The 20,758-nt window shown below is 37.8% G+C and overlaps 3 protein-coding genes across 6 annotated transcripts in view; 2 read left to right on the top strand and 1 right to left on the bottom strand.

Moving 5' to 3' along the window:
- The window catches only part of megf11 (multiple EGF-like-domains 11), a 121,500-nt gene extending 113,637 nt beyond the window's left edge, over window positions 1-7,863 (top strand). For both annotated transcript variants that reach the window (XM_079620754.1, XM_079620755.1), the window contains exons 24-26: window positions 692-751; window positions 1,403-1,612; window positions 3,713-7,863. In XM_079620754.1, the coding sequence (XP_079476880.1) occupies window positions 692-751; window positions 1,403-1,612; window positions 3,713-3,888 (446 nt within the window). In that variant the 3' untranslated portion in view covers window positions 3,889-7,863. The remainder of the gene's footprint in view (window positions 1-691; window positions 752-1,402; window positions 1,613-3,712) is intronic.
- Window positions 4,191-11,319, bottom strand: rab11a (RAB11a, member RAS oncogene family). The gene is made up of 5 exons (XM_079620758.1): window positions 11,090-11,319; window positions 9,585-9,780; window positions 8,944-9,137; window positions 8,704-8,784; window positions 4,191-8,193 (listed from the first exon to the last, which is right to left on the bottom strand). Exons 1-5 carry the CDS (start codon window positions 11,127-11,129, stop codon window positions 8,057-8,059), a joined length of 648 nt encoding a protein of 215 aa, XP_079476884.1. The 5' UTR covers window positions 11,130-11,319; the 3' UTR covers window positions 4,191-8,056.
- Window positions 11,320-19,080: 7,761 nt separating this feature from the next.
- Window positions 19,081-20,758, top strand: part of dennd4a (DENN/MADD domain containing 4A) — a 31,508-nt gene continuing 29,830 nt past the window's right edge. For all 3 annotated transcript variants that reach the window (XM_079621100.1, XM_079621101.1, XM_079621099.1), the window contains exon 1: window positions 19,081-19,354. The gene's annotated coding sequence lies outside the window, so the exon portion shown is untranslated. The remainder of the gene's footprint in view (window positions 19,355-20,758) is intronic.

Raw genomic sequence — 20,758 nt, 5'->3', positions numbered from 1 at the left:
TGCTTATAGCATATGGTTGAGTCTCATGTTGGTTGGAAAAAAACTTCAGGAAATGTTCGATTGTCCTAGAAAATGTACTAATATATTTTAATATGTATATGTATAAACATTGTTTTATTTGAATAGGTATGTAGCGTTAATAATAAAAAAAGAAGATATTTGATATAAAATAAAAATTTTGATATTTGATCATTTGATAATATATATACACCATCTTTCAAGAAGTAATTAATAATTGTATTCAGCAAAAATGCATTAATTTAATTAAAAGACTTTTACATTGTTAGAAAAAAATATTGGTCTTTTAAACTGTGATGTTTCCACAAAAATATAAAAAAAGGATTAAAGAAGAAAAATATAAGAAGAAATGTTTCATGAGCAGCAAATCAGCATATTAGAATGATTTCTGAAGGATCATGTGACACTGAAGACTGGAGTGATGATGCTGAACATTCAGCTTTGTCATCACAGGAATAAATTATACTTTAAAATATATTAAAAAACAGTTATACTATTTTTTAGTTTTTCAGTTATACTATTTTTTCATCAGTTATACTTTAATGCAGGCTTTATGAGCATACTTCCTTCAAAAGGGTATATATATATAGCCTACAGCGTTACCATTTACCATCGTCTATTTATACTGTTTTGAGTCATGAATTACTGAGAATGTGTTCATGTGCCTCATTAGGTGTATCAAGAGGAGACACACTTACACTGAGGGACAGCAAAACCACCCGAATGGCCAAAGGTAATGACTGTTGGACATTTGCTGATGTAATATGTGGACACTATACACAAGATGTCCTTTCCCATTTTTGAGGGGGTCCCTTAACAAGGACAACTGCATTCACTTAGTTTTTAAAAATGAAGAATGACTTTCGAATATTAGTACATTCAGTACTATAGTACTATAGTGATCACACTGGATGTGTATGTGCCTCAGTCGCAAATGTACCGGTATTTCGTTTTAAATGGTGTAAGAGATGTATAAATAGTCTGTTGTGCCACCACTTCCTTCATTCTACAAAGAACAACTTAATCACTTCCTCTATATTTCTGGATGATGTACATTAGTAATACAGCCACGTCTATATTTTACTCTCTCTACACAAACTCTTCTTCAGCTACATTAGATGTTAACTGCTGTAACAACATTTTCCAGTGCAGTCTAACAGGATTTCACTGGAAAAATGCACCCTGGGATGCTGTTTCTAAACTGTACATCATGAAAAGTGCTTATTTTGCATCTTTGCCGAGAGATTGTCTTGAACGCAACTTAATTTTCCTATAGCTCTTTGTATATGTAATAACATTTATTACATTTTTCTCTCCCAGAGGATGATGTGGTGATTACATTGCAATAAAATATCTTTTAATATCTTTTCTGTAATGTGTGTAGATTACATAAAGGCCTCCATGTGTAGCTCCAGCTCGTGCTCCCTAAATAGTGAGAACCCGTACGCCACCATCCGAGACCCGCCCAGCCTGGCCTGCAAGCACGCTGAAAGCAGCTACGTGGAGATGAAGTCTCCAGCACACAGAGACCTGACCTTCTGCTCCAGCACTAGCACAACCCTCACCACTGCCAGCAGGAACGTCTATGACGTGGGTGAGTCTGATCAAAGCAAATGACTACTTACTTCTTACATGAGCCCTGCTGTTTTATCATTTTTCTCTCTTTAAAGGACAATTCCGGCGAAAAATGAACCTAGGGGTAATTAACACATGATTACCGAGTCGATCGTTCTCTGGGATGTGTTTTCATGATAATCGAATGTAAAGAGTTTTATCTCTAAAAACTGATTCGCTTATAACGCTAGTACTATATGGGGCATATAGCGCACCACGAACCAGTCGACCAGTCGAGCGACGAACGCCGTGCTACGTGAGCTGAACTGTAGTGACAACTGGAGATTCACTTCGGAGTGGCTACAGAAAAAAAGAGACTGAAACCGGGCCCATGCGAAAACAAAGATCAATATCAGAAGGGCATTGAATGTAGTCACGCAATGCTGATGTTGTTAACATTAACAATTTGAGAACAGAGTATAATTTGCATGTTTTGACGTGACATTATAAGAGATCGTTAGATTTCCCCCCTTAGTTGGTCAGAACAAAAGTGGATGTTCCTTACTTGACATTTCCCAGTGAAAATTCTTATGTTGGTCATACTTCCAAAATGTATAATCTGTGATCCCTAATGACAGTATCCACACCGGCGCGGTGACTGACAGCCGCACATTAAATGCAATTGCAGATTTTGAACAGAGATGGCAACAAAGAGGAAAAACTACGGACTGCAGCTTTAAAGAAGTTATCCACTGTAGTACAAGGTTGCCATTTGGAAATATTTAACCCCAGTGTATTTCCCCAAATGATTCCAAAAAATCTATTCAGTTAAATTCAATTCACATTTATTTGTATAGTGCTTTTCATAATACACATCGTTTCAAAGCAGCTTTACAGAAAATGCATATGTTAATTCAGAGTGATCTGTTATCAGAGACTGTGTCCAAGTAATCCATTTTAGAAATTTACATATTCACGCAGTTAGCTAACAATGTATTAATTTAAGGCAGAAACAATGAGCTTACTGAAGTAATTATTACAAGTTGTGAACCACTCGGGATAGGCATCCCGAGATAAAACCGAAAAGCAAATGGAAAATAATTAGCATAGCTGCTGTTCATAACATTTCAAGCAAAGATAATCATGTCTGATATCATCTGATATAACTGGAGAACAAGGTTATGAGATGGATTATGTGAAAGCTTGACTAAAGAGATTTATCTAGATTTAAAGGAACACCCCACCGTTTTTTTAAATAGGGGTTATTCACCGTTTCCCCTACATTTAGATAGGTGGGCAAACGCATTTTTGTCTCAATGCATGCATTGTCTTAGTCTGGCAGCGACGCTGCTAGCTTAGCTTAGCATAGCATAATGAATGGAATACTTTGTTGCCAGATAGCATGTTGCGAGTAAAGGGAGAAGCAAAGTAAAAAAACTTATTGTGGCCTGTGTGTTCACAACGAGTACAAATAGCAATGCAGATTAAGACTAGACGATTTCCTAGGCAGATATTGACTTGGAACTATATTGGGGTGAAGCACAGGCGAAGCACCGCTACTTGGGCGCAGAGATATCAGCAAAACCTGAACCAATCACCACGCGTGATATCTCTGCGCCAAAGTAGCAGTACTGGAAGAGCAAGTCTGAGCCCCGAACCTTCAGGAAGGCTATTCCAGAGTTTAGGGGCCAAATGTGAAAACGCTCTCCCTCCTTTAGTAGACTAGGTACAAGCAGAAGTCCATTGTTTCGTGACCTTAAAGAGCATGATGGATTGTAGGACGGTAGAAGATCGGTTAAATACACAAGAGCTAAACCGTTTAGGGCCTTATAGGTCAGTAGCAATACTTTGTAATCGATACGGAACTTAATAGGTAACCAGTGTAGAGATGATAAAATTGGTGTTATATGATCATCTTTTCTTGACTCTAGCAGCTGCATTTTGGACTAATTGTAGCTTGTTTATTAAGGAACCAGGACAACCACCAAGTAATGCAGCTAATGGGAAAAATATGAAATCTTAAGAATGTTATATTGTATCTTTATGATGTAATGTACACCATATAGAGAGCTATGTGTTAAAGATTCAGAGAGAGTTTCAGAAATTGAGCCGCTCACCTCTCGCCACCTTTCCTTCTCAGAGCCGACAGTGAGTGTTCTTCAGGGACCCAACGGCCTGGCGACCGGATTCTCCCAGAGTCCTTACGACCTCCCGCGGAACAGCCACATTCCCAGCCACTACGACATCTTGCCCATGCGCCACAGCCCCACACACACCCCAACCCCTCCAGAGAGCCCCCCGAGCTCCCTGCTGTAGAGCCCAGGCCTGCCCCAAAAACACGGGACGCAAGACTGGCAGCTCCCAGACCTCGTTTTTTTACAATCTCAACCTCTCTCTCTCTCTTCTTATCTCTCTTCCTCTCCAACACACATTCAAGTACAGATGCATGAATAGATTATACTGGACATGACACAGGTGGAGACCGTATTACTCTTTCCGTTGAGTAAAGGAGGATTGTGGGAAATGAACTGTATACCAGAACAAGAGCTCCAGATTTGGACACCAGCGATTATTCATCACGCCTCTCAGAGACGTTTTTTAACAAGCTGTGCATATAAAATCAGGAAATACAAGGGTAGAAAAGCATTCTTTGCTTATAGGTCTATGAAAAGACATTTGGAGGGAATAAAGGAGCATTTGAGAGGTTTTAAGGGAAACATACACACTATGTTGATTCAGAGTTAAAGACAAGAGTTCCGCACACTGGAACAGATAATCAATGCGACTCAATGATCCAGAACTTTTAATTTGGAGTTGGCAGCCGGGGTGACCGTGAGGGGGCAGACCTCTTTTTCACCCCGGAGCGTTTAGTCTGGACCTTAGAGACAAAAGCATGGTTTAAAATAAGAAATATTAAGAGTTCTTATTGTGTAAAGATGGTTACCGTTACGAGGGAGTACCGACCAGGACTTTATAATACTGTACATTCGTCTACCACTTAAAAATATTTATAAAAGTTTATGAGGAGAGCCTGGAGTCAACATGAGCTCTGTGATACTGTACTACACTGCTCATTTGTGTAACAACCTGGTGCTTTCTATTGTACATAGACGTTTATGACTGTTGCTATCAGTGTGTATGTCTTATGAATTGGAATTAAGTTGTGTAAGTGACGCTTTTCAAAGCTATCACGTTTAGTTTTTCTTCTTTGTATGTTTACATTTTTAAAACATCTGTTAGCAGGCCTTGAAAGGTTTTTATTTTGTGGTTATGTATTTATGTTTATTTATACCTTGTTTGTGCAAGTGATGTTTTTCTTTATAGTGTAAAAGTTAAACATATTTAAAGGGAGGGGAGGGAGGGGGGAAGTAGCATGAACAAATGATTCCCATAGTGACCAATTATTTTCATGTGCTTGTGCTATTTGTGCACAGTATTAATATATAAAGTCGACATTATATGTTAGTTCTTATGTCAAAATAGACTCCATGATAGGACGAGACTTCATACGTGTCCTAAAAACAGTATAAATAGATTTGGAGACGTGTCCCTTTCCTTGTGTTTCAGTTTGTTTGATGATTATAGCTTTGCAGCTTTGATTTGAGTTTTGTTCTGAAGTGGCTGCGTAACATCACAATAGCAATAACATAGTGACAATCATTCATAAATAAATGAGGAAAAAACATTTCATCAATCCTATCAGCTCTACAGATCAGCAGTGTTTCCTCATGCACTTTTTTGAATTGTTCAAGATAGCTCAGTTTATTTAATGTTCTTACTGTTTAATTGCTGGTTTACATGAAAAAGATTTGTACATTTTTGTGAGCTGTCCGAAGGTTGATTAATCACGTTGTTCGGCAGTCACATATTGTGTAATAACATGTATAATTGACTCAAGGTAAAGTTAATCTTTAAAAACATTAATAGTTCAATGTATTTTTTAGCAAATCTTTAAATGAATAGGTTTTTTATATTGTACATTATAATGTTGTGATGCTAGATTAATTTAGTGTTTTATTTTTAATTTATTTAGACAAAACGGTGTAGGATTTTATTTACCATGCGTCTGCACTGAACATCATCTGTCACATATAATTGCTCCCTTTTAAATAAACCAACCACTTTTACTATCTTTAGAAATCAGGACGTAGTGGCCATGACTTAAGGAACTGAAATAAATATGTAAAAAAAAAAAAAAAGGAATAATGTAACTGGGCATAATGAGGTAATAAAACTTGCATGAAAGATAAGCGTTTAAAGAAAGGTTAAACAATATATAAGTAACAGAAAAGCTTTGAATTAACTACATATTTTATTTGCTCTTTTAAATTGGAATTACAGGTGACAGAGTAATAGTATAATCATAACAATACAAAATAAATCACAGTACAGTGCAGACAAAAGAAACAAAAAGAAATAAGGTTCTCGAGGCAATACGTGAAAGATCCGACAGTCAGAAAAGTAATATCTGGGTAATCTTACTAGGACACACCAGCTATGTGCAGTGCATGGGCAGGTCATAGTCGTGCCATCTGTGCCCTCACATCATTGGCACTGGCCCCTGTTAGCACCAGAGACCCCTGCCTCTAGAGAACAGTCATACAATCAGAGTCAGGGTCCTAAAAGAACAGAAACAGACCCTGACGCTTGTATAATCACCAGGTCTTTTCCTCTAGATGGCGATAAGTACTGTATGTGCTGCTTATAAGATATAGGAGACTCACTAAAAACAGTAAAATGACTTGCATGCAGTAATGTCGGTTCAGTCTGATTCAGTAATTACATTGCAGCCTTAAAGGGCCTTCAATTCCACCCGGAATGTGTTCTGATACTGTTGGGAATGAGCTTAGCAAACTATGTTTTACCTAGTGCTAGGGTAATTAAACGCAAAGGGATCGATAACCAAAGAAAAATAAACCACTGCTGAGGTCTACAGTATTCTTCCACCCCGAGGTCCCGTGTGGTGACCGTTATATAGCCTAACATGCATTATTAGTTCAGTCTTTACTGATATTTCATGTCACAATGAGTAAATTTTATTAGACAGCCATTAAGCGAAGACGAGCATCACAGCTTGTGGTAGTTTCCTCATCTGCTGGAATCAGGACATTTTTTGTAGGCTAAAACACATAATACATTCATAAATTATCACACTGTGTCTCAACGCTTAAGAGTCCCGTCACTTCGCCACCAAGATTAAAAGGCTAACAACTCGATTCAAGTGACTACCACAGAATAAATACAAGTTACAGGTCTTAAGATCATTAACTGTAGTGGCGGGAGATATTTTACATTCAGTGCAATAAAAAAAGAAAGAGAAAGTATCCAGTCTATTCCCTAGAGTGCTCTCATGTGATGCGGCCGTCAGCTGGCCACTATTCACCGCTGCGCGTGTTTCCTGTTCCGACTTTAACGACAGAGTGTGACCTGCAAAACTACAATGGGTTCGAGGCTGCGATGATAAGATAACGTTACGTTTAGGGGAAGTCGTCCCTCATTTCATACTGAATAGGTTTGTGGTAGTGTTTCAAAGAGAACTTGTGCCTGTTTGGTAGTACGGTCCCCTCTTTAGGAAACAATCTTTCTGCATTATGACATCAATTCTTGTTTATTACAAATTGAACTTTTGCTATGCGAAAACAACAACTGAAAGGGCTGGTAACACACACAAAAAAGAAAGGGTCCATATTGGACTACATTACAGCGTGATTCTAGCGTGTGATGAAGGCCTCGCCGCACTGGCACGGACAGCTAAAGAGGTGTTGCGTTTTAAGCACATGCATGAAAGCGTCCGTGTAACGTTCCGTCAAAAAAAGGCACTAAAACCACTATTCTACCTCGATGCAAATGAAGCATGTGATGGCGAAGAGAAAACAGCGCAGTAGCGATGTGCCTTGAGGCCTCTTCCATTGGCCTGGTGGTGAAATCAAGAACGTGAAGCGATGCCGCCCCGTGCCGAATGCATGAAGGGAGTGTACATGCAATGAGAACCACACTTGGAAGATGGCTGAAAGGTGAAGACTGTGGTCTTTGGGCCCTAATCATCATCTAACATCTATCAGGTACATCATCTCTCTACAATCACAACATTAAATATAGCAAAACCTCCAATACTGCACGTTTCTCCCCTCCACCCCAGAGACAAGGGGGGGCTGCTACTAAAGACATACATGAGTGAACCTCACACGTTTGCGAATGAAATTATATATTAAGACATTTCAGTGAAGATCGGCACAAATGATTATTAAAATTCTGCAATATAAAAGCCTACCATGGCAGGAAGGAGGGAGGGGGAAAAAAAACAAGCTTAGTCCAGACTGCAGGTGGTGACCCTTTGAGATTCCAGCTTTGGAACCAGCCTCTGTGCTCAAGCCTAGTTGTGCAGCTGCATCTCAGACCCAAAGCAGTCTTGAAGGGGGGAGGGGAGGGGGTGTTGCAGGTGGGTGGTTGGGGTTTGGGGGGGGGGGTTATGGTACGGGTGCCGCTAGATGCTCTGGCAGCACTGCATCTTTGGTTTATTCTCAGTAGGTTGCACCTGGATGGACACTACATTGTTGCTAGGTGACATGTCATTGTCTCGGCGGTCGGACATCTGCTTTTGGGATACGATCCGATAGATTTCTACGGGACAGAAAAAAGATATTCATGCTAAGACAATGTACACAGTGACAACACAAACTGGTAATGAATACGGACTTTGTGTTGCCGTAAAAGCCTATAAACCCTACGGTTATTGCTGGACACAATTACAGCATTGCAACTGACTGCGAATGCCTTTGAAACATTTATTATTTGTTTCTTCCTCTGCAGATGCCAGGAGCCAAACAGAGGAGCAAAAGACGACGGAAACTCTCTATTGCAGTCACGTCAGGCTAGAGAAACCTACCCGACCAAGTCAGGGCTTTTGATGAGTCATTCATAAGGATGTGGCCTTCAGCCAATCATTTACAATCTTCCTTTTTTATCCTTTTAAACAAACAAACAGTCATTCCCTCAAGCCTGTGTAGTGTGTTTTTCGTCATTCGTGTATTCTTCTACCGGTACATAAATAAAAGTTTATCATCCTTAACCTTGCACACTGATAAGTATCTGCTGCGTGTGCTGAAACGCTCTTTTGCAAGGCACACTCACCAGTCAGGATGGTCTGAAAAGCAGTCTCTACATTGGTGGAATCCAAAGCTGAGGTCTCTAGGAAGGACAGACCGTTTTTCTCTGCAAACATGGGGAACATACATTAACGTTCATGGTAACAGTTAACAAGCTGAAAGAGCACACCACGAAACCAAACAAATTAATGCCCTGGCTATACACACTCCCTGTAATGCATCAGGAGTTAAAGGTCCACTTTTAGGTCTTTATTGTAGATCTAACCTGCAAATGCACGCGCTTCGTCGGTGGGCACGGCCCGGAGGTGACGCAAGTCGCTTTTATTGCCCACGAGCATGATGACGATATTGCTGTCTGCATGGTCTCGGAGCTCCTTAAGCCAACGCTCCACATTCTCATAGGTCAGGTGCTTGGCGATGTCATACACTAGGAGGGCCCCCACGGCTCCCCGGTAATACCTGCACATCAACACAGGGAACCAATCAAAAGATAGCGGAAGATTGAAGTGTGCTCAGTGAGTTCTTAAACATGAAATAAAATGCATTTCTTGATTCTAATGTGAATGATTCAATCATCCAATTAAATTATGTCTTCATAATAGTTAATCAGAATATAGAAAATTGCTTCCCGCCTGAAACAACTTTCATTTTTGACGTCTGCCGCTATAAATACTTGAACTCTTTAAAAGTCAGGTGGATTCATTCTTCAAACAAGAAAAAAATCGTTCTGAAAGTGATTTCAACAATATTGTTCCTCTGTGCTGTTATTTTATCTGTGGTGTGGACTTCCCTAAGATTATTAAAAGTTTATAGTTACTGACCATCCTTGGTCAACAAAACAACAAATACATCAACTAAGTAAAATCTCAATTGGTATCTGTAATATGAGGAAGAAAAAACATTTACGCTGAAGTGATGGCTCGGTAGCGTTCCTGTCCAGCTGTGTCCCAAATCTGAGCCTTCACCGTCTTTCCATCCACCTGAATGCTCCGTGTAGCGAACTCCACTCCGATAGTGCTTTTGCTCTCAAGGTTGAATTCATTACGGGTGAAACGAGACAGCAGGTTACTCTTCCCCACACCAGAGTCTCCAATCAGGACCACTTTTTAAAAAAAAAAACATCATGGTTTTATATCTGATAAACACCATAACCTAGTTCAGCCAATCTTCAGTTGTGTTTGATGAACAAAAGTCTTATGGGTTTGGAAAAACATTAGGGTGAGTAAATGACCATTTAAATTTTTGCATGAACCAGTCATTTAAATAGAGATGTCTTTAATTTATCAATCACATAAAATTAAAATAAAATATAGGAAGTAGGAACAAAACTCCTCACATTTGGAAACTATCTAAGCGCTTATGACAACTTAATTTAAAAGTGAAGTGCATTTAAATAAGTAAAAAAAAAGTCACAATGTGGGAGACATGACCATTTTTGGTAACGTTCTTGTGTGACAATGAACCTGGTGGATAATGTAGGCTTACAAACTTTTTCTAGGCTAATATGAAGATGTATTTATAACATTGAACATGACTATACTAGATTAGAGAGGTTGTTGACGATCACTACGATTCACGTTGGCACGTCATTTCTTGATGACAACATCGAGCGAAACCTCACAAACTGCGAGAACAATGCATTTCAAAGATGACTGAATATGGAACAACTTGTTTTACGGACTTATTCTAAAAATATCAATTTCACATTCTTTCATGAAAAAATCAACGATAACATTTAAGCAAAGAGAGGTCGCATCACCTGATACCTTGTATTTCCTTAAAAAAAAAACAGTAACAATAACCTGACACAAATAATCGTTTTTAGGGACAGTTCACCCAAAATGTGTTCATGTTGTTCCGAAACGACTATATTTTTGTCGGTGGAACACAAAAGGAGATGTTAAGCAGAATGACAGCCTCGTTCACCGTTCACTTTCAATCATTGTAAGGAAAATATATAATGAAAGCGAACGGCGGTTGAAGTTGCCCCAAATATCTCCTTTGTCTTCCACCGAAGTCCGTCAGTCAGTCATACAGGCTTGGAAAAACATCTGGGAATACAGGCCGTTTCCCATTTCCGCCTGCTCCGTTAAACCCCTCCAGCGACAGTAACGTTATCAGCTAACTTCAGCTAGCCGCTTCAAGGTGTGGTCCGATCTCCGGTAAATTGTGCTTTATGTAGTCAATTAACCAACATCTGTATAGACAGAATGCGCCATAACTGAGTTATATAAGACTAAAATGATAGTATTCCAGCCGTGGAGCAGGAGTTTGTTTTGGGCTGTTTGAAGTGAGCTAGCCGGTTAGCTGGCCTTTATGTGTTAAATATAAAACCACACCATCTAACAATAACCACGATGATCAGCGCCGCTTTAACTTATACAGTCGACGCAAATGTTGTATATACTAACCTTTAAACAAGTAGTCATATTCGTCGTCTCGCGTCCCCATTTCGATTAAAACAAAAGCGCAAACAATGGAAGAATGTGAAGCAAAAGTGTAGCCGACCCGTCCCTGTCCTCTCCGCTACTGCACTGCAGTGTATTTGTGATTAGGCAGTAGCCATGCTAACAGGTTAGCAAGCAGGCGAACCAGTGAGCGTCTCCTGAAGTGTTCCGGGTTAGGGCCTTTACCAGCTGTCAAAATAAAAGCCGTATTACAATATTTATTTTATTTGGCAGTATTTTTATTTTTTATTTTTCATGTTTTAAAACAAAAAGGTACCATTATATTGATCACGTACGGTGTATTATGTGTAAATATATTGTATACATTGTTTAATGTGTATCTTAATAATCTATAACTATAAAACAGCTAAATGTTTGTGTATCGTGCAATTGTGTTTAAAATGCTAATATTGTTTAATATGTGCCTTTGCAGAAACCATTTGTTGTTTGTTGTACAACTGAAAAACACAATCGCATGTCCAGCACATAATATTGTTCTACGGAATTATTTTCAATTTAGACTGTGACTGTTGTTTAGGTCATACTTCCTAGTGATAGCGGTTTGAAGGAAAACAACAAACAAACAAGCAACGAAGAAAACATTATTTTGTTCATTTTCACAATAACTAGCTATTAAAACTCTAGATTTCCATATATAGGCAGGGCGGTTCCATGGTGTAATGGTTAGCACTCTGGACTCTGAATCCAGCGATCCGAGTTCAAATCTCGGTGGAACCTAAGTTTTATATTTTACGGATAATGCATTTTAGAAACTGGATTTCTCGAAAATAGTTAACAGGAGCATGGAAAGACCAGGGGTCCGTTCTTCGTACGTTGCTTAAAACATCCGAGATCAAACGAGACATCCAAGATGATATAATCGGCCTAATCATGATCTGGCTAATTGGGTTCTTCGAACACACCAGCCGGTTATGATTAGTATAGCTGGATTGAGTTATCTGAGATAATTGCGCGTGCATGCGCTGGTTTAAAAGGGGATATGTATCGATAGTAGAAACATTGATCAGCAACGCTGCTATTGGCTGCTCACCGTGGCCAAAGAGCACGCACAGTTTTTCTCCGCAGCATAGCAAAAGCTAGTAGGCTAGTCGAAGTTTATGCGGAATTTTAATGTTTAATGAAAACGCCAGGGAAGACATCAAAGTCTGTAAAAGCCAGGAGATGGGGCTGGCAAATAGTAGCAAACAAATTAAATTCAATAGTGGGGACCATGTTAAATGTTTCTATCACTTGTTACAGTAGCCTATATATACATTTTTGTATTTTAATTTAATTTCATAATTACTTTGTTCATTGTAATGTCAGAGCCACCACCCACTAGAACATTGGAACAAGTAAAAGTGAAAATGGTAATCTTTACTAAGCTACTTATACTGTTCTTGGTCTCTTTTAAAAATACACCGTTAAATGATGTGCATGTGTTGTTCATGTGCAGCAACCAAGAAAAAGGCTATACATTTTTTAAATAAAAAACAGGTGGTGGTCCTGCACCCCCACTTACTCCCCGACAGAAGGGCTGGCCCTTGGGTTGAATGTGAATTGACCCTATTGTGGGGGGCATCTCTGGGGGCATCTCTTCCTTAGACCCACGGCAGGGACTAGTAGCAGCAACAGCTTCATTACTGGTAAATGAGCTTTTAATTATCTTAGTACACTGTAAAATAATTTGTTGCTGCATTAAATTAAGTAGGCCTATTATCCAAATGGCTGGTCTAAAGCCTGAATTGCTTTACTTTATGAAAGTGAACACTGCATGTAGGCTAATGTAAAAATATCTCTCTAAAAGAACACACAGAGTACTATTGCTGACCTTGCATAATATCTCTTATTGCAGGCAAAAGATGGCTTGATGACTGGCTTTTCTTTACAAAGAATAATTGAAATAAAAAAGGAACTAAGCATATTTGTCTTGTCTTTTATTAAACATTTAGTGAATTTTAAAAATGGTGTCCCACAATTCTGTCCCGTGCCGCTCTGCTACTAGGTCCGTCCAAGTACACTGGTAGGGGTCATCATCAGGCTGGAGGTCATTAGGCTGGAGGTCATCATCAGGCTGCACCTCCACCACAGGGATCCTCTCCTTTCTGATGTGTAATGATGTGTAATACGGCACATGTAACAATAATGTCACAGTCCCTGTCAGGTGCAACCCTCAGACTTTTCAGACACTGAAGTTTTCCCTTTAGTTGCCCATGGTCAATTTAAAACTGTGCCCTTGTCCTGGCTAGAGCTCCATTGTCCGGGTTGTGGGTCAGGGAATGGGGTCATAAAATACTGCTTGCAGGTATAGCCCCTGTGTCTCCAAGCATGTTGTAATCACCTACATAATGAATAAAATATAGTTATGTTAGGCTCAGAATACGTGTAGTCTATGTAATACAGTGTGCTTGATATTTATATTTTCCGTTTCCATGTTCAAATAATGTGCTACATGTGACTATGTGACTGATATGGTATAGTGTCACACACCGCCAAGACATTTTAGTCAGTCAACTGCATACTTTTTGATTCCATTCCTTTTTTTTTTATTTAATATAATAATATTACTAATATGATATATTTAGAATTGTAATAGTAACTTACCTGCACATTTACACTGTTCACAAAATCCTCTTCATTGAGGCCTTGATGGGAACGTGTGTACAGTCTCTGGCACCAATCACGTTAGTGAAGCCTGACACAAAGGCTACTGTAAATCATACTTATTGGCTAAGTCATGATTGCATGATCTTCATTAAAAAATATAATGTAAGTTACCTGCATTGGCAAAAAAAAAAAAAAAAAAAAAAAAAAAAATTATCTGCTTTACAACCTTGGGTCTGGAAAAACCATGAAAAAACCCTAAAAAAAAGCTTGAGCGCGAGGTAAACTTTGTGAATGGCACGACGGGCAGCACTTTTCTCTAAGTTCACCGTATCACTCGCAAAGAATCTCAGGGAAATGCACACAGTTTGTGCTGTTGTTAAAGCCCGACTCCGACATTAAATGTGTTGTTCCAACAAATTAATGATACAAATGACACTCACGAGTCACGAGAAAAACTATATCTCTCTAAAAGTACGCTATCGCGCTGCGCTAAAGGACTTCCCGGATCACCTCCGCTTATGAAGCCGGGATCTAATCCTGTTAACATGAAATAAGCCTGCTCGCGAGCAGGTTTAAGATTGCGCACCTGTTGCTATGACAGCAAGTCCAGGATGAGCGTCGAAGAACCAAACAATCCAAGATCATGCCTAATCGCCAACAATCAAATCCAGCTAAGTGAGTTAGCGACGTACGAAGAACGGACCCCAGTTCTAAATTATGACTCTTCTAAAAGGCCAATAAGTAGTTCAAATTGTGATAAATCCGTATAACGGATTTCCCTTATTATTCTGCTAAGCGTCTCACATTATTAATAAAAAATAAACATTACCTACGACCACTAGGGCGCAGTATTGGGCATATCTTCAGTCACACAGAAACACCAAAATGGTTGAAATGTATTGAGCACGTGATTGTAAGGAGTTGTAGCTAGTGCGTTGCAGTAGGGATGGGAATTGGGAAGTCCCCATGATTCACACTGACTCAAAATAAAATTTTGAACAGATATTTAATCTCATATTTAGCTACCAGCCTATGTATTTCACATATTGAGTGGGTAGTTTGAAAATGGCAAAACATTTTAAACAGAGTGAATATTTTGATGGTATTTACTCATTCTGTAATGATATCACATTCCATACCTGGTTACACAATCATAGCAACCAAACCTGTGACTCACAATAGACAGCCATAGCCTATGCATTTCCTGGCAATGCTTTACCAGACATGTTTTTAATGCCAATCTCAGTTAGCTAGCCAGCCCTGTGCTCATACTCTGTTGAATTTTAGATGACTATCTCAACATGTTTAACAAATAAAGTTGTGTGATTTGAAGTACGGTTGCACCCTTTTTATTTAATTTTTCGTATTACATCACCCAGACTCATCTTGCAGGACTTCATCTAGAAGCTCTGCTGAATCTTAATGCTTTACAACAGGACTGTAATCAGAGCTGCATTTTTGATGTATGTAAGTCTGCCAGTAATGTTACTGCTGACTCATCTTTGAAAAGAATCATCTGTTGGACAATTGGGGGGTTTCCTTCACTGCAAAACTTTATGGTGTTTTCCTCTTAGAAATGTCTCTTAGAATTTTTTATTAAATAAAAAAATTGTACGCTAGAAATATATTATATAGGCCTATTAGAAGAATACAAATGTTTTATGTAGAATTAACTTTTACAGTGCGAAAGTATTTTGCAAGTGGATGGTTTACTCATTAAATAAAGTGACTAGATGTCTGGAATGGAAACTAGGGATATTTCTTAGTTCACTGGTAAAAAAAAAAATTTAAAATCTCAATTGTTCTATGAATTAAATATAGGCCAAGGAAAAATACATTTTGAGTGTTTTTGTTTAGATTTTGGCCCTCTAGCTTTAAAAAAAACAAATATTGTTTTGGTTGTGCTTCGGCTCATCGTGACTGTGTTGTTATGCTCCATGTCAACCTTTCTCGTTCTTTGAGACAAGTGACAACTAACCTAAGCCACTCCCACAGGCCACACCATACACACGTTTATACGCAATTTCCCGTGAAAACCATCCCGACAGGTCTAAAGTATAAACGCTATTACCATAGTGAATCAGGGACGGGTAAGACAAAAATAAAAGTTTTGAAAGAAGGATGTATGATGTATTGACTCATTTAAATTTAGTTCATTTTGAAATCCTCAGAGTCTTAACATTTACATTAAAAAAAAAATGTTTTGTAAAAGTACTCGCCTGATTTTCCATGCATTTAACCAAACAATGTCATGGGTTTATTAGTTATTCCAGTCAAACACAAGCACACAGTGAAACAATAAAATGACTTTGGCTCCACTGGGAAATTATAGAGACACTGAGTAAGACACAAACAGAATACACATATGCAACACATTAACCAATTCTATGCAATTCGTTGCAACATGCATGGTAGAATTAAAAGTAATACAGTCATCTACATTTTTGCCAACATTTTGCAATTGTACTTTTCACTGCATATAAATCCCTGACATAGCGATGGCGGGCTGGAGTAGAGTACTAACATGTGTATTCTGTTTCAGACTAACACAATGTGTCGCCTAATAAACATAATTGCTACATACAAATGAAGAACCCTGCAGTCGCGTTGAAATGCACTGCATATTGAATGTCAATGGATCTCAAGCAATAATTTTGCATGGCAGACCCTTGTGGACATCATCAAACTCTGTGCTGGATGGAGACCAGTGTTGGGTGTAATTAATTACCAAGTAATCTAATTACTGTGATTGAATTACTTTTCCCTTGTAAAGTAAAGTAAGGGATTACTCTTAATTTTTATGTAATAGACTAAAGAACACACCTAAAAAAAAGTGGATTTAACATCAAATTTTAATATTTAATGTTAAAATGTATGTTTAATGTAACCTCACACACTTTGGTCAGTTTAAGAATAATTTATGCAATTGTATATTGTTTATTTGTTATATTGTATATTGTTTAGTCGAGGTTGATATTGGATTTAGAAAGTAATTAGTAATAAGTAATCCAATACGTTTTTTAGAGAGTCATTACTGTAATCTTATTACACTGTTGAAGACTTACACTGTTACACTTTTTTAGAGTAACTTAATCAACACTGATGGAGACCAGCGACATGTAGCCTTCAAGCCAATCAGATTGTTCAGCGGCTAGATGAACATAGATGAACATCCAGCTAAAATATTTGGAACGTCCATGAATGATGTTTTGTGCCAATGTTTTGAGAATTTTTAAAGACCAGATAACGAACATTCTATTAACATTAAAACAACATTTGTTCATTACAATGAGAGAGAACCTTGCCAGAACACATAAGCCAAAGTTTTGAGAACATTTCCTGTTAGCTGCATATAAGTTGTTGTCTGAAAGTCTATAGTCCTGCCGTTTGGGTGGCCAGCATGTGCCTTTGGAACCACATAGGACTATAACACGAGGGGCTGGTGGATGTCCTAATCCTTCTGATGTTTATGGGTTTGCACAGCCAGCTGGGTGGCCAGTCGGCATCCACTTAAACTGCTTTATTAAATCATTTATCTGGGTTTAAGAAGTGTTTTGGCCTGGGTGTCTCCTTGATGAAAAAAGCTGAAGCACTTTGAAGACGGTCCTTCAGTAGTTCCTGCACCTTTTGACCTCTGAACTTTCTAAACAAACATTCTCCCACCCTCACACATGTTTTCTAAAGTAGAATCGCATATGTCCAAATAGTTTTTCCAAGTTCACCTCTTAAAAAAGTCTCCATCTTTTGTCATTATTTGCCATATTGTTCACAGATCCTGCTATTTTGGGGGATTCGTTGCAGCAAGAGACCTTATGCTATTGTCAGTTAAGAAGACACATGTTTGAACAAGTGGAGGTAGTTGAGGTTACAGACCACCTGGAATGGCATGGCACATCTGAGTCAGTGGCACATTTTGTTGGCAGTCACACCATTAAAAATCTCTGCAAACTCTCTGTCTTGGTAAGGCTGCATCGCCATTTTCAAAGCCCTACTAGCAGTGTATAGGACCAGGTTTTGCAAACAAACTTAGTGAGCCCCACAGGGCCTATATAGCCTATAACAGCTGTGCCTCCATAAACTGAACCATTCCTCTCGCAATAACTAATGGCAGTTATAATTGTACAAAATGGAATAAAATACATTGACTTGGCGTATTATGGAAATGCAACAATAAGTGGTCAATCAATATGGATTTTGAATGGGTAAGACTATAAAGACTCTTCCGTGAGCACTTGACATAAAAAATAAATCAAAAAATAAAAACCTTTTCCTTAAATCCTCCCTTGTTTGGCTTATGATACTCTGAGCAATGCCTGAACTTTGTATTTTGAGCACTTCTTGCGTTATTTTTGCCTCTTCACGATGACTCGCTTGCTGTCGCTTTGGATAAAAGCGTCTGCTAAAAATCTAAATTAAATAAAGAGCAAAGGTTGCTGATACAATTCTAATAGTGGGGCCCAAACATTAAGAGTACAAATGTATAATAAATAAAAATGTATTCTAATACATAGAAATATAATTTTTCACATAAAATAATATTTTCAGCTGAAAAAAACAAAAATCAAGATATATTTACCGTAATAAAATGTAATGATTGCAAAACAAGACAAATAAATATACTTTATAAAAACGTGTTTATTTATAGTTTAAATATTTGTGAATTTTTGTAAATGTGTTTATAAAATAAAGTGTTTATTTAGATTTAAATTAATTTTGTATGCATCTTGGCATCGTGTTTGTTATCATTAAATTGATAAGGCTGTTAGTAGATTTAATCAAATTAACAGATTGACCACTTGTCAGGGTTATTGACTAAAACCACATAAAAAAAAACATTTGTTAGGCCACTTAAAATAAATGTTAACTGAAATAATTTATATATAAAAAAATATTCAGTTGCCATGGAAATATTTGTCTTTTTTTTAAGTTGATGTAATAAAATAACTAAAACTAAACTAAACTGAAATAATAATGAATAAAAACAATAGTACTGACTACCTAATAAAAATGACAAAATCATTCAAACTTAACCAAAATACGTAAAACATAAAACTAAGAGTATAATAGTAGGCTATATCTCAATAACACTAAAATACCACTGCCTCTGTTAATTGGACAAATATGCTAATCTAGTCTGTAGTCACTATCTATCACACTTAAAACTGTGTTATTTTATCACTTTATCTTAAAATCTTGCAACCAAGTCCAACACTTTTAAACATTCTGTCGATAACATTCAGCACCACAGGCTTTATATGGACTACCTGTCGGGACGCCCCCCATTAAATCACCGACAGTCCCATAGAGTAGACAGTATATAAAAGGGATAGTCCCCGGAATGCTCAAATGACGTCACGTGTGCTGGCAGTCACGTGCCCCGGTGGCAGGTTTTGATAAGCGCTTGCGCGAGTCTCGAGCTGAGCGCATCTCTGAAAGCGTATAGAGAAGATGAGGCACAGCCCTCCCAGGGGGAATGTTTATCCGTGATGGAGGAATAGCTCATTTTTCTGATGAAAATGAATGGAAATACATAAGTCCCTTCTTCTGTTCTGTGATTATTAATCAGTATAACGGCGCGTGCTTCAATGAGCGTGTCTTCTGAATCGTCGTCCTACTGAAACAGTGAGTGTGCTCATATCTATTTAATGGTTACGGACATTTGTTTCTTTTAGAAATGTAAGGCGTCAATGGGTGATAAAACGATACATTTGAGGAATTTTAAAGCAATATATTTTATAAACATGTAAGACTGACCGGCGATGGAGTGGCACCTGTCATCACGTCGATAATTGTGCTCTTGTTTTGATTCTGATCGTGTATTTACACACCATGTGATGGTAGTCATCACTTAACTCCATTTTTCGGTAAAGCTAGAAATGTGTCTATTATTATAATTCAGGATTTTATCGTTTGATTTAAATACCATGGCCCTTATGATTTATTGTAACTGACCCAGCCCAGCTGTCTGGATGCAGTATCATCCTCATATTTATTTATTTCACCATGTTCTCATGTTTGTTTATTAGTCCTATAGCTTAACATGCAATGTTCTATTTTTACTTGCACCTAAAATTGATCTAAAATTCAAAAGAGATCTGTTTTTCTGCAGGGACATAACCACAATAGGCATTAAAGGAAATGTGTGCTATTCATATTTAAATTATATATATATATGATATAATATATATATAAATATATATATATATATATATATATATATATATATATATATATATAATTTTGTAATGATTGATTGTTAAATTAGTACATTTTGTCCTCCCAACCCTGAACATACAGTAAGTTAAATTATTGGGTATAGGTATGCAACAAACTGCCATGCTCAAATACAGATTATCAGAGTTACAAAGAGATTAATGCATTTTGTCTGATGAGATCATGTAATGTTGAGCAAACCATGACAAATTTGCAAAGGTATTTCAGAGAGGTTGCTCAAAGCATCCATCATCTACTTTGGAGATTTAGCTTTGATCCTGGATTTAGAGTCGGTTGTGATTTATATCTAGATTCAGAGAAATTTGCAGGATTGATGAGCTTGTCCTAATGTTGAAATGTGATATTTGCCCATATATCCTTTGCATTTCATCGTCAAGCTGTAATTGTATATTTTGTGTAATTAGGTATAACAGTCTTTGCTAGACCAACTTTAGCAATATATTTTAGCAATGTGCTTTAATTTCAGTTGGGTGTTCCTTTAAAATGCATCATGATTACAGTAATTGTCTGTTGAGACATTTTGACTAATAAAATTATTGTTTGTTTTTATTTTCTCATCCACTTTGGAAAGCCTACATGGGCAGGAATTGTTTCGAAACTTTAGCTGTTTGACAGAATTTGTCCAGTTTGTCTCTTGAAAACAAGTTAAATTACTTTGTTAAGGGTCTTAACACAATAGTTATGGAGTTGGTGAAGAATTACTGCCTGTCCTATACCTTGGTAAAGTCTCCTTGACAAAACATTTCCACATTGAAATAGCTTGCCTGCCTCCTCCTATCCAAAGTATGCAGA

Source organism: Phoxinus phoxinus (genome assembly GCF_949152265.1).
Source record: "Phoxinus phoxinus genome assembly, chromosome: 8".
In the NCBI taxonomy this organism is placed as follows: Eukaryota; Metazoa; Chordata; class Actinopteri; order Cypriniformes; family Leuciscidae; genus Phoxinus; species Phoxinus phoxinus.
This window is presented reverse-complemented; position numbering and strand designations above follow the sequence as displayed.

Excerpts from the sequence above, each read along its gene's own strand:
- rab11a (XM_079620758.1), bottom strand. The coding sequence starts at position 11,129 with ATGGGGACGCGAGACGACGAATATGACTACTTGTTTAAAG. Across the intron at positions 9,781-11,089 it reads ATATGACTACTTGTTTAAAG|TGGTCCTGATTGGAGACTCT; the intron begins GTTAGTATATAC and ends TTTTTTAAAAAG. Across the intron at positions 9,138-9,584 it reads TACCGAGCCATCACTTCAGC|GTATTACCGGGGAGCCGTGG; the intron begins GTAAATGTTTTT and ends GTTGATGTGCAG.